Genomic DNA, 12,960 nt, shown 5'->3' with positions numbered 1-12,960 from the left:
GGTTGGAAGATAAGGAGGAAGGACAATCAATACTGCATATAGTCAATGTGAGGTAAAGTGTGTCACCAATGTAACCGGTTAAAACTCAAAGTGGCGATGAGGTCTCAAAAAGTATGGAAAGGGTCTTAAAAGGTATTCAATCTGACTTCAGGATTCCTGCATATACCCTGCTATAAAAGAGGCTACAAAGACAACCGTGATGCTTCCTATTGTTAGTGTTTATGGTTGCAGTAGTTTTGAACGTTCGAACTGTTGTGCTGAGCTGCATGTCATTAAAGAGGNCAGTGGCGTTTTCTCCCGGAGGCCAAGGGAAGCCAGGCTTCCCCTGTTTTTTCGGATTGTAGTTATAATTTAAATAAATAAATAAAAACACTTTGTTTTGTTTCGATAATTCTCCTTTGCTGTGTGTTGCTGCCGGCCCGTCTCTCCCCCATTCTCATTGAGTATTTTACAAAGAGTGAAACAAACAGCGCCCCTCTAGATGTTATGGTGAAACAGTAGATTGCATTCACTGTTGCGAGAGGAGGCCAGCCGAATCTGGCTTTCCTTGGTGAAAAAAAATGGAGGGATTGACCAATCAGATGAGGCCCACGTGATGCCCCTGCCAACCTGTAATTGGTCAGGGCCATGCCAAGGGAAGCCAGCTGCCTCTTGCTTCCCTTCAGAGGCGGCTGGCAGCTGGCGATTTGATTGGACACTGCCATCCAATCACCATCAACATCAGTTTTAATACTGTAACTGTCATCAACGCCGTTAGAAATTATCAACCAAATTAAGCATTATGGAGGGTGGAGATTTGGCGTACTTAATCAAACATAACTTTACTAAACTTCCGCTACAGCAGCAACTAAAAATTAAATCAGATGACAGGCCAATGCCCGCACTCGAGCTGTGTACACAGAGGAAAAAGGGAGCGAATCGGNCCTCCATTGACCAAGCAATACGAAGATCCAGCTCCACAAACAATGTACGACAAAAAACAAAACACTATCCAAGCACAGACATCCACAAAGAAGGTAACACCGGCAGCAAAAAACACCACAAGACACAGCTTCAGTCCAGAAACCTGTTCCACAACACACACTTAAACACAAAAGCACACATCTCATTCTCACAAAAGCAAACGGTCACAACAAACGGCCATCGCACAAACCGCTGTCATGGCCACTTAACGTTTGCTCATGTCAAAGGGGCAGTGACACAGGCGCGCAGTCCCAACAGAAAACAACTCGTAACTTGCTTGAATACTCCAAAAGTGCCAGGCGAATTGCAAAACATGGTCGGTCCGGTTAGACAACTTAAAAACAAAATAGCATTTCAAAGATCCCAAAGAAGAAAAAATACACCTAAATTGTATTTTTGGAAATAAAATGAAACAACACAAACAAAAAGTAGGGCTACTCAATTAATCGTATTCAAATCGCCAATTACCGGAGGTTGGCTATGCAACAATGACAATTACCCGGAACAAAAACAAAAGTAATCAGAAATAAAACGATTTATTTATCTTAATCTTATTATTCATTCCAACATTTTGTTTCTATGTGGTCTTTGTTTTTAATTGGTTTTCAGTTTCAGTTGAATTATACTTAAAGTTCAGGGTAATCAACTGTTAAAAACATATTGTTAAAATAGTTTTTCTCCAATAAAATGATGTTTTCAAAGTAAATGGATAATCGTTTTTAATAATCGTGATATCAATTATTGACCCAAATAATCGAGATTATGATTTTTGCCATAATCGAGCAGCCCTAACAAAAAGAGGAAGGTATGTGCAGTTACCCCTGCAGGCCTACTGATGGCATTCCGGTCATGCAAGTAAAAGGATAGGATGACTACAGGCATATAATGTCATTCTTAGGGTCATGACACGTAAACATAAGTACATGACATTAGTGCAGAGTAAATGGAGGAGAAGGCCTACCTGGGTTTGACTGCAGACACTTTTGCGGAGCGGTTGAGGAAGGTCATGGCAGAGGGGCCTTGTGGGGTGCGGCTGGATTTCTGAGGATCAGCTGGGCTTCCATTAAGTGCTTGATCTGGACTGAGGGAAATGTCCTCAAAGGGGTTGCCGGAGCGATGGGAGGTCGGTTGCTCGGGATCTTCTGAGATGCTGCGAGGGGATTTTGTTGGAAGCTCTTCTTTAGTTTGTGGCTCTTCCTTCTTCTCCTCCTTCTTTCTGATCATCCCGAACAGAGACGACAGGCGGTCGCTCATGGATGCGTCCTCCTGACGTTTCTGCTCTTCGGCTTTGCGACGCTCGTCTTCGAGCTTCTGTACTTCAGCTGCTTCCTCTTGCTGCTTCCTCTCGTCGTCCTCCTTCCTCTTCGCTTCATCCTCGAGGAAGCGTCTCTTCCTCTCCTGTTCCTCTTGCACTCTGACATCCTCTTCCTCCTTCAGTCTCTTGAGCTGTATCTTGTATTTCTCCTCTTCCACCAGCCTCTTGGCCTCTGCTATGCGCCTCTCCTCTGCTTGCCTTCTCCCCTCCTCCTCCTGGTGGCGTTGTTGCTCCAGGCTTGCCTTCTGGTCTGACTCTTGCTTGTAGGAGGGGACACTTACAAAGGCATCTACAGGGACTTCCGTGGTGTGTTTGCTGACATCCTCTACAGATCCCTGTCCTGAGCTGTTTAGACTGAGAGTGGATCCACTCTTGGGCTCTTCGTCCTCGGCGTACACATGGTTGCCGTTGATGCACGTGCTGTTTATGTCACTGTTGCTGTGCTTGTGGCGACCCAGGAGGGAGAAAGCACCCTGAGACACCTTGCTGTCGGAGCTGCCTGTCCGCTTGTGTCCCAGGAATTTGAATTTCCTTTTGACTGTGGGAGGGAGACAAGAAAACATGGTCCTTATTGACATGCAAAACATTGTTTAACTTGCAGTGTGCAGGACGGGAAAGAATGTCAACATAGAGTATGGCAAAAAATCATAATCTCGATTATTTGGGTCAATAATTGATATCATGATTATCACGGTGGGGAGGGGGGTGGTCAATAACGTCACCAGATGAGTGATTACAGCGCCCGGTATCATTTTACACACATTTGTATCACACAGATGCAGGACTTGCACACGCCTGTTATCTAACCGACAGGTCCGCACGCACTCTCCAGCTGAAACTCTCATCTTATTAATTTAAGCATTTGACTTATTAATGTATGCAGACAACTTGTTCATTGTGCTTCTTTGTGCTAATGGTTCTTGCTAAATCCAGAGCCTCGTCAATCCTGACAATTTCACAGCACAATCTGTGATTTTTGGATTTACCGTGCCTCTCAATTGCCCGTGACAGGTTGGCAAGGTCGATGAATCCTGAAGTTGCCCAAGGATTGTTCAGGGAGCACGAATCCTTGTCAAAAAGAAGACATGGCCAGCAAAATAGACGCTGAAGTTTAGCGCTTCTAGTTAGCCACTCCGTGCGTACATGATTGTCCTCATTGAACGTCCGATTCGCTCCCTTTTTCCTCTGTGTACACAGCTCGAGTGCGGGCATTGGCCTGTTATCTGATNAGCTGCATGATACTGACGGGCTGTCAGGAGAGGAGGAGAGCGCTCCGTTTATTATTCCCGTGTTATTATAAGTTACTGAACACTTTTGAATAATGTAGTTAATCAACTACATTATTCAAAAGTGTTCAGTAACTTATAATAACACGGGAATAATAAACGGAGCGCTCTCCTCCTCTCCTGACAGCCCGTCAGTATCATGCAGCTCACGGATCAGAGTGACCCGACAGTGAAACTAAACATATCTATAACTAGTTACGGTAGTTTGAGAGGTCATTCAAATAGCTACGTGTGATATTCTAACCTGAAGTGTGTGTTTTGTCCGCTCACTGCTGCATGTGATCATGCAGCAGAGCGTGTCGACTCGTCAGCAGCAGCTGATCTCTCTCTCCCGTCAGATTAGACTTCACTCTCGTTTATGTCCATATCGATCAGATCCAGCTAGTTCTAGCTCATGATATGACTACCATTATACCATCTCTTGTTTTGTGTAAGCAACAGAAGTGTGTGTGTGTGTGTGTGTCTGTGTGTGTGTGTGTGTGTGTGTGTGTGTGTGTGTGTGTGTGTGTGTGTGACTGCAGCACACTGTATGCAGCCATGTAGAACATTGCATGGGCCGAAGCATGCAGTATAAATTCAAGTGCTCTGCAGCGCGCTCCATTTACAAGAATACATTAGATACCATCTCAATAGCAAATGTCAAACAAATTTCCCTTCAGTTCTTTGTCCTTTCGATTAAACATGAGCTCCGCTTGAGCTAACGTTGTGCTGAGACAGTTTTTTTTCCCCATGAATTTCAATAGTATGATAATGAAATCTCCAATCTCATCAGTCGTGGATATTTCCTTCCTTTCTTCCTATCTGGTGGCCCGAGTGAAGCGCTGCTATTAAGGAGGAGTTAGTAAGGGAGATGCACTTTGATATGAAATATTGATAACCAGGATATATACTTGAATTGAAACAAAGTGCTCGCAGACAGAGAACACTGAGGAAGAGAGAGGGGAGGTTTCAGTCTGCAGACGTTAAAATAAAAGCTTATTATGAGGTACAGAAAGCACACTGGCTTTGGTTCTCTCTCCACAATATTTCACAGAATGCTTCAAGGCCACACACTGAGCTACAATCAATAGTCCCTAAATAATTTCCTAACTCTATTTATTTGATGTATGTTTCGATCCGGACTTCCATCAATACTGCTGTCAAATCAAATGATGTTGTATTTGGCGATGTTGGCTCCCCCCCTCTTCTCTTTTAGTCGAGGTAAAAGTTTAATGTGTCCTCTCTGCATCAGTACAGTAACACACAGCTGTTAGTATGTTCAGTTAGGGCTGCTCGATTATGGCAAAAATCATAATCTCGATTATTTGGGTCAATAATTGATATCACGATTATTACAAATGATTATCCATTTACTTTGAAAACATCCATTTATTGGAGAAAAACTATTTGAACAGTATGTTTTTAACAGTTGATTACCCTGAACTTTAAGTATAACTCAACTGAAAAACCAATAAAAAACCAATAATACATAAAAAATATGTTTTATTTCAATTACTTTGTTTTCGTAATTGTTGCAAGCCACAATCGTAATTGCGATTTGAAATACGATTAATTGAGTAGCCCTACTTTTTGTTGGAACGTGCATTTTATTTTACAAAAAACAATAGGTTTATTTTTTCTTCTTTGGCATCTTTTGAAAATGCTATTTAGGAAGAAAAAGTTTTCAGTCATTACGACACCATGTTTGTCAGCGCTGAAACTTGGATATTTCACAAGTTTACGAGTTGTTTCTGTTGACTGCGCCTTGTCACTGCCTTGAATGACCAAAACGTTAAGTGCCATGAAGCGGTTGATGGACCAGTTGGACCAGTTTGCTCTTGGTTGAGATGAGAATCTGGGAGTGGCTTGTGTTTAAGGGTTTTGTGGAACAGGTTCTGGACTGAGCAGAGCTCTCAGGAGTCACTATGCTGCCGTGTTACCTTCTTTGTGGATGTCTTGTGTGATAGTTCTTTTATTTTCCTACATTGTTTGTGGACTGGATCTTTTATTCTTGAGTCATGAGGGTAAGGGACTTATGTTTGCTATTGTAATTGATGTTACGGAAGTAAAAAAATGTTGCTAGATTGTAGATAACCTAGGCCTTTCAAGTTGTTTGTGTTATTAAGTTGTAATTTCTATTGTGCAACATTTGATGCCGTGTTTGAATACCTTGTATAACTTCAGTGGGATAGTCTTTAAGTAAAAATGTAACATCGTAGTATTATTAATGGGCTGTTAACATTTCTCATTGAGCAAGTCAAAGCTAAAAATAGAAACTGCAAGACACAGAAACTAGATGTTCAGTCTGTGAAATGATTTATTTATCTTTACTGGCAGCTTTGTCTCGTGCAGATTTAAGATAAGGAGATGCGAAGTGTACTGGCTGCATTTTGTAGGTTGTGAAATGCTAGTTGGGTTGGTGACGGGTTTTACATTGGTGAAATTACTTTAGGTAATGTGATGGTCAAACTGACCTGTAGGCCTTTTGCTTTCACTCCTTGGCAGATTTACTCCATCTCTAGAGTCTGAACCTGCCGATTGCCAAACCCCCAGTCAGCTGTGTCCTTCCCCAGAAACCTCTGACACCAGCCTCTCTAGTGTCCAGCCTGAGTCTCCTGACACGTTCTCCAGTCTCCACTCATCCTTGGCTCCACCGAACATAAGCCAAAGCCCGTCCGGTTCTCCTCTGGGCAGCGTAGAGGATTTGTCTTCTGTTGGATCTTCACCAACCATGGCAGATAAGAAAAGAAGGGCCCCTGGGACCCCCTCGTACTCAGGACATGGGAGCCTTAATGGTGGAAATACCGCTCCTGTCAGAGAGATCACAAACCCTGCATACGAAGAGGCGGAGAGACCTCAGCAAGGTGGAAAAGTATCCATACCACTTCCTGATTATGAAAGCCTATTCCCTCAGAAGAGACACGGAGTGCAAGGGCACACTCGATGGGACCATCTGATCGCTGAGGTCAATCAGAAACACAGGGACAGTTCAGAGATGAGTGTGGATGGTCCGGAAGAGCAGCGACCCAGTGTAAAGGCTTCAGTCCCTCAGGAGAGCGCTGCAAGTAGGTATTTTCAATCCCGATCTCAGGACATCAAATCTATTTCATCAAAAAAAGCAGCAGCCCCAGCTCCCCCTAAATCAAGTGCACCTCCACAACCTCGATCAGTTGCAGATTCTCCTCAAAGACAGAGTCAGAGTACCGCTCAGCAATATCCCACGAGGCACAATCTGCCTGCAGTCCCAGAACCTGTGAGCACAAACAGAGAAAGTCCCTCAGGGATGTCCAGGGATGGACCAAGGAAGGCGTTGCACCCATCAACTGCTGCAACACATGCACCCAGGCCAACCAGCCAAATGGACTCGCACGCACCATTAAACGATCAAAGACAAGTTGGTGTGGACAAAGAGATCCCCACAGCCAAACCCAGACAGAGGGCTAGTGGAAGAGACTCCGTGCTGCAAGAAGATTCTGCTGCGACACCAGTGGTCTCAGACAAACATTTGAAGAGTAACCTTCAAACATCATCTCGTTCTAGTATGAGCAACGTGGATACAAAAGGCAGGCAAGCAAAGGAGAACTTGGACTTTGACCCATTCCCTATTACTGATCTTATTTCCAAAGACCCGTGGGCTCCGCCAAAGGGACACCAAAAAGAAGACCTTTTTACCGGCAGTGTTCAAAAAGAGCCCAAAGTTGAAGATTCGGGAATGACACCAGACGATCTTGATTCAATCTTTGGTCAAGAGAAACTTTCCGATCCATTTGCTGACTTTAACGGCAGTGGTTCAAACAAACACAGTGAGGTCATTGAACAAGTAGAAGATCCAAAGCAAGTCAATCCTGCTTTCCAGAGAAATAATTCGAACAGAGTAAGACGAACCCCTCCGTCCACCACTCTCTCTGCTGATAGGTCTTCAAAGTCTCGACAAGAACCCGCATTTAAAGAAGAAACCACCGTAACCACAGCGAACAAAGCCCCCTCTGCGAGAGGCGTCAGGATCGAGTCTATCACACCGACGCCTTCAGCTGAAGCTAATACACAAAACACATTTTATGGAGGAGAAGAGCAATTTGGAGCTGAACCGTTTGCCTCGGTGTTGAATACCTCAGAACCCCTCCAGGTGGTTATGGAGGAGCCGTCGTCTCAGGAAGTGGATTTGTCTGGGGGGAAGGCACCTTTGAGAGCTTGGGTCTCCCCATCTGATGTTCAGTCGGTCAGTGCTCAGAATAGCAATGGAAGTGGGCTAGCTTTAACTCCACGCAGGTGAGATTCAAAAGGATGATTTAAAAGAATACAATTGTGGACTTTTTATCTGGATGACATCTGGCTGTTGTTTGGGGAGGCGGATAGGGTGTTGGGATTTACCTTGGGTGATTTTGAAAGCTTGTGATTTCTAGGTCCTTATTTTTCTTCTGAATATTGCTCTTGGATGACAGTGGGATTTTTTGGAATCATATGTTTCATCTTTTTGTATCCATCTTTTTTTCCTTTGAAGTTTTTGTGGATATTGTTGAACTTACTCACAATAATCGATGTGCTTTCTTTACAGGCCTCATCCTGTGAAACCTATGAACTTGGAGAGCCAGCAACCCATCAGCATCCCCGCTGTGAGAGATATAAATATCCGTGACAGCACACCAGGGAAGACTCAGGTACTGTTTTGTTGATATCCTGATAGATAGAAAGATTCTTGATTGTCCCTTCTTTTGAAACCACATTATGAACTGGAAACAAAACCAGCAAAACATTTATTATTTAATAAATAATTATTACAAATAATTATTCTCAGCAAGTTGATTGGATTTTCTGAAGAAGGAATTCCCGGACACATTTCATAATCGCTCTTTTCATTTTCTAACATCATTTACATTACACACATTTACAAGTCAAACCCATTTTTTGGAAAATATAACTGGCAGCTTCAAATGTGATGTTTTTGACATGTGAAATCTTCTAATGCTCAACTTTGAAGACATTTGTGACCTTGGAAATAGCAGTTTGGCAATTTCCACTTGCCTTATTTATTCACTCAGCAGATGGAATTTGTTCAGAGTTGTTACAATATCTCCATCTTTGAAGGAAGGTCATAAGATGTGGGTGGAAGCTTTGACAAAATAAGAGAACTTTTCTGAAGGGAAAAGCCATTAAAGTAAATGTTTGAATGTTTTTAAGTGGGGTTGGAGTAGGTACTTATCCAAAGTCCATGCATTTACCTACAGCAGATGGCCTTCAGCACGCCCCTGGTTTAAAGAAACAGACAGGAGTAATACGTGGACATTGAGCAATGTTCTTGGTGTTGACAGAGGCAGCAGCAAAACATATTTCAGTAACTTAAAGGAAAAGCTAACCTAAAAAATCAGTTAAAGTCTTTACTTTATTTAGAATATTTTCTTGCTTTACCTTGCCGCCCCCATAGCCTTTTCAGTCAGGGTACGGAAACCACTGTATACGGTTTTGCTAAAACCACCAAAGTCATTTGACAAAAAAAGTACTTCAACTCGCATAACATTGGAGTTGCAGGTCTGCTGCTTCCTCTATTGGTCAGCTTGTTCGCTACAGTTTGAATTGTTTGATACAGATTTAGCCAAAGCCCGGCCATGACACAGACAAAAAAAACGGCAGAGCAGCAAAATTAAGCTTTGTTCAGTTTCTAAAATGTTCTTATGTAATGGAATTTGGTGAATTGGAAGAAAGCATATATTGACGGGTGAAATGGAAATGTTCTTAAAATAGCATACACTTTATGGACCTTTGTAATGACTTTAGCTGCCCCTGTCCACAGCAGAGCATTGCTTTACTTCTGTGCCAGTAAGACGTTTTTTCTCCAAACTTGGGGTGTGCCTGATTTCCTGCATTCTACCAATCTTCAAACAATCTTCAAAGAGTCCTCTAATAGTTCAAAATGCACACGAATATAACCAATCAATACTTTTTCCTCAGAATGCATCACCTGTATTCACTTCTCCTCGTTCCCCCTCAGGTGGCGTCCTCGGTGCAGAGTGGGCCGTACACCCAGCTGACGCAGGATGAGCTGATCACGTTGGTGGTGAGGCAGCAGACCGACCTGTCCCGAAAGGACTCGAAGATCGTTGAGCTGGAAGAGTACATCGACGTCCTGCTGGTCCGCGTCATAGAGGAGAAACCCAGCATCCTGCAGTCCCTCACGAAACCAGTGTAAGGTCCCAGCTGCTGGAGGAGAAGGGAGTCCCCCTTAAGGGCACAGGCATGTTGCTTCTGTTTGTCACTGTGAGACACAATCTCTACAAAGGTCTTATTATAAGCATGTGCACTTTCTTATTTCAGAGCTAATGTCCATTTCAAATGGCCTCCAAAGATATATTTGGTGATCATTTAATAACAATCAAATTAAGTTCTTTATATGAGCAGAATGTTTTGACACTAAGGTACTGGAATTTGCTTTTAAAATGTGTTACATAAATTACTATTAAGCATTTCGATTTATATACCATACTTTATAAAGCTTGGGTTTATTTAATATATAATTGATAAAAAACAATTATTTTTTCAATATTATCTTGCTTTTTTTACTCTTTACCATGAACCTTTGTGTAACTTATTGCCGTGCGATGAACGATCATTTACATAAACAACCATTCCAAATTGATGCACCATCATTGTGTAAGCATAATATTACTTTTGTATTAATTAAGATCTAATGAGCCGATTTAAAATTAAGATCATTTATATTCCAAGGGTTCATTGACTTTGCCCTCCATTACTGAGGTCTTGTATTTCTTTTGTTGATTATCTTTGGCTTGCATGTGTTTTTTTAACTACCTAAATACTCCCACTTTTAACTCACCACAGTTGAATGTCATCAGATCATCAAGTCCTTAATAACAAAATGTGCCTATTTTTGCTTTAAAACGGGCATATTAAGAAAACAGCAATACAAAAGTGTGTGTGTGTGTGTGTGTGTGTGTGTGTGTGTGTGTGTGTGTGTGTGTGTGTGTGTGTGTGTGTGTGTGTGTGTGTGTGTGTGTGTGTGTGTGTGTGTGTGTGTGTGACCTGATTTCCTCCAACATGCAGACGAGATAAAGAGAGAGAGCGCCCTCACCTGGTGGGTCATCACGTTATGACCAGTGTAAAGACTTAAAGATACAATCTGAAGTCCAAGGCTCCTCCAAATGTGCAACACAGCATAGCAAAACGATTAAATAAATAGTGCACTAACATTATGGTGCCAGAATAAGCAAACAATATTTACAAGTAAAATACAATATGATAAGATGTGTGTGTGGGTGTTTCTAAGGTCAGATATCCTAACTGTCAACATGATAATGTTTGTTTAATTCATGTGTATTTTTAAAACACTTTCAGAGATGTTAACCAGGTTTTATTTATATTAAAAAGGTGTTTCAAAATGCTGTTTGTTGTTAGCTGCTTCAACCCTTATGTTGTGTTCGGGTCTCCCGTTTCAAGTTAATGATATAATAACTACGCTCTAGTTTTTTGAATCGGAACGAGGCTTCATGATATCCTCCACAACAGATATATAAACACTACAAAACTGATTTTGACCATTTTAGCCAAGTCTGAAGGTTTAAAAAAAAAAAGTGTATCATGTGGTGTTGGGGTCTGGGGGGATATGTGTGGTGGCAATGATATGTACGATATATGTGATGACAATATGTGTGTGTCAATATAGGTACAGATCATTGTGTGCATATGGTGTGCATATAACTATTGTACAATAATGATGACAAGTATGTGTGTGGCAATATATGTACCATTAATATGTGTGGGCACATATATGTGTTGCACAATCACACAATATATGTGTGGCAGATAGTGTGTGGCACTCCACTATGTACACATTATGTGTGACCAATATGTGTGTGCGCAATAAATGCATTATATGTGTGGCAAATAAGTGTGGCGCATATAGGTAAATATTGTGTGGCAATTGTGTGTGGACAATAAATGGAGTGTTACATGAATATGTGTAGACAAATATGCTTATGTGGCGGACGCAGGACGACCGAAAAGTAGAAAGGACGTTTCCCCGGCGGATTATAGGTTCCCGCGGAATACGGAGGCGAGGCAGACAATCGGAACTCGTGATGTAATGTCATGTCCACATTCGAGTGTGCCGCCCGTTGATCTCAGTAAAAGGGAGCAGCTCGAGTGAAAAAATCATTGAAGACAAAGTACTTGACTAAAGATACAAAATCCAACACCCCACACACCTTTCAAGGGGACTACCCTCTCGAGGAGCGCACACTCCTCGTAAGTGCCTCTTTCCGGGAGGACTGACCTCCTAATTTATTAATTATACCTACATAACTTCAAGAATTCGCTCTCGAGCCACACACACACACCACGCGGCCACACAGCCCGTCCGCCACCACACACGACGCACACACACGACACACACACACACAGCCCCGCCCCCACGCCCACCCACACCCAGCACGCCCAGCACCGCGCCCGCCAACGCGACGCCGGGCCCGCGCCCGCACCACACACAAACACACACGACACACACACACACACACACCACACACACACACAACACACACACACACACCACTAGGAGACGGGACGGCGGCGGCCGCGCACCGCTGAGTCGGCGGGGAGCGCCGCCCCGGCCCAAGATAACTCCGCTATGTCTCTAAGTAGTATATAAAAGTTGTTGTTGTAAAGACTCGTTACGGTTGGTTTCTCATTTAGATTCCTCTTACATATTAAAAATCCGTCAAAGTCGTTACTGTTTACACAGTCATTTTACGAAGATAAAAATGTAAACTGGTAAAGAATATTAGCCTGGTGAACACGGTTGTCACCTTTACAATGAACTAAATAAAGTCTATTGAAAACTCCGCAATGCACAATATGACTATTCCGAGTCCCGCGCCGCTGCTGCGCACCTCCGCGCCCTAAGCCTGTCTTTTTTCTTCCCAGATTTTTTATACTTGTGAACGATTTACTACTCGTGTAAAAATCCGATTATTTTTTATCTTTTCATTCTTATTCATTACGTTTTTATTCAATAAATACGACGAATTGCGAACACACCACACGTCTCACCAATGGCAGTACCCCAAGCGCCATAAACGGGTACTTAAATAGAGTCGTTGTCCCTGAGTGGTTAGATCCAAAAATTTGATGTAGTATTGATTGAAATACGACGTAATATTGCTATGTAGACAACGAATAAATGCAATACCGGGTTTTTGGCAAATGTGGTGTATAACGTGGCACGTACACCACACGTCCAAGTTCACATCAAAAGACACTCTTTCCACCTCAAGGGCCACCCCCCTTGCCCGTCTCCATCCCCCTGGTCCAACGTACAACGCTTTGCTAATACAATGTCACCTACTTCCCCCACCTCCCAGATTCCGTTCTACTTAAACTAACCCGGTTCAACGGGCTCAGGGGCTTTGT

The 12,960-nt window shown here is 42.8% G+C and overlaps 2 protein-coding genes across 2 annotated transcripts; one reads left to right on the top strand and one right to left on the bottom strand.

Moving 5' to 3' along the window:
• Positions 1-1,889: 1,889 nt before the first annotated feature.
• Positions 1,890-2,841, bottom strand: LOC104963285 (protein MNN4-like). Its single transcript, XM_010791853.1, has one exon. It carries the CDS (start codon positions 2,839-2,841, stop codon positions 1,921-1,923), a length of 921 nt encoding a protein of 306 aa, XP_010790155.1. The 3' UTR covers positions 1,890-1,920.
• Positions 2,842-5,304: 2,463 nt separating this feature from the next.
• LOC104963280 (rab11 family-interacting protein 1) lies at positions 5,305-10,535 on the top strand. Its single transcript, XM_010791847.1, has 4 exons — positions 5,305-5,567; positions 6,049-7,812; positions 8,099-8,201; positions 9,530-10,535. The coding sequence occupies exons 2-4, from the start codon at positions 6,275-6,277 to the stop codon at positions 9,725-9,727; spliced, it is 1,839 nt and encodes a 612-aa protein (XP_010790149.1). The 5' UTR covers positions 5,305-5,567; positions 6,049-6,274; the 3' UTR covers positions 9,728-10,535.
• The last annotated feature ends 2,425 nt before the right edge of the window (positions 10,536-12,960 follow it).

The sequence above is a fragment of the Notothenia coriiceps genome, unplaced genomic scaffold, assembly GCF_000735185.1.
Source record: "Notothenia coriiceps isolate Sejong01 unplaced genomic scaffold, NC01 NC01_scaffold00035942, whole genome shotgun sequence".
Lineage (NCBI taxonomy): Eukaryota > Metazoa > Chordata > Actinopteri > Perciformes > Nototheniidae > Notothenia > Notothenia coriiceps.
Note: the sequence above shows the minus strand (reverse complement) of the source record. Positions and strands in the feature narration are given on the sequence as shown.

Coding starts and splice junctions, on each gene's coding strand:
- LOC104963280 (XM_010791847.1), top strand. CDS start 6,275: ATGGCAGATAAGAAAAGAAGGGCCCCTGGGACCCCCTCGTACTCAGGA. Junction 7,813..8,098: donor CTAGCTTTAACTCCACGCAG/GTGAGATTCAAA, acceptor CTTTCTTTACAG/GCCTCATCCTGTGAAACCTA. Junction 8,202..9,529: donor GCACACCAGGGAAGACTCAG/GTACTGTTTTGT, acceptor GTTCCCCCTCAG/GTGGCGTCCTCGGTGCAGAG.
- LOC104963285 (XM_010791853.1), bottom strand. CDS start 2,841: ATGTTTTCTTGTCTCCCTCCCACAGTCAAAAGGAAATTCAAATTCCTG.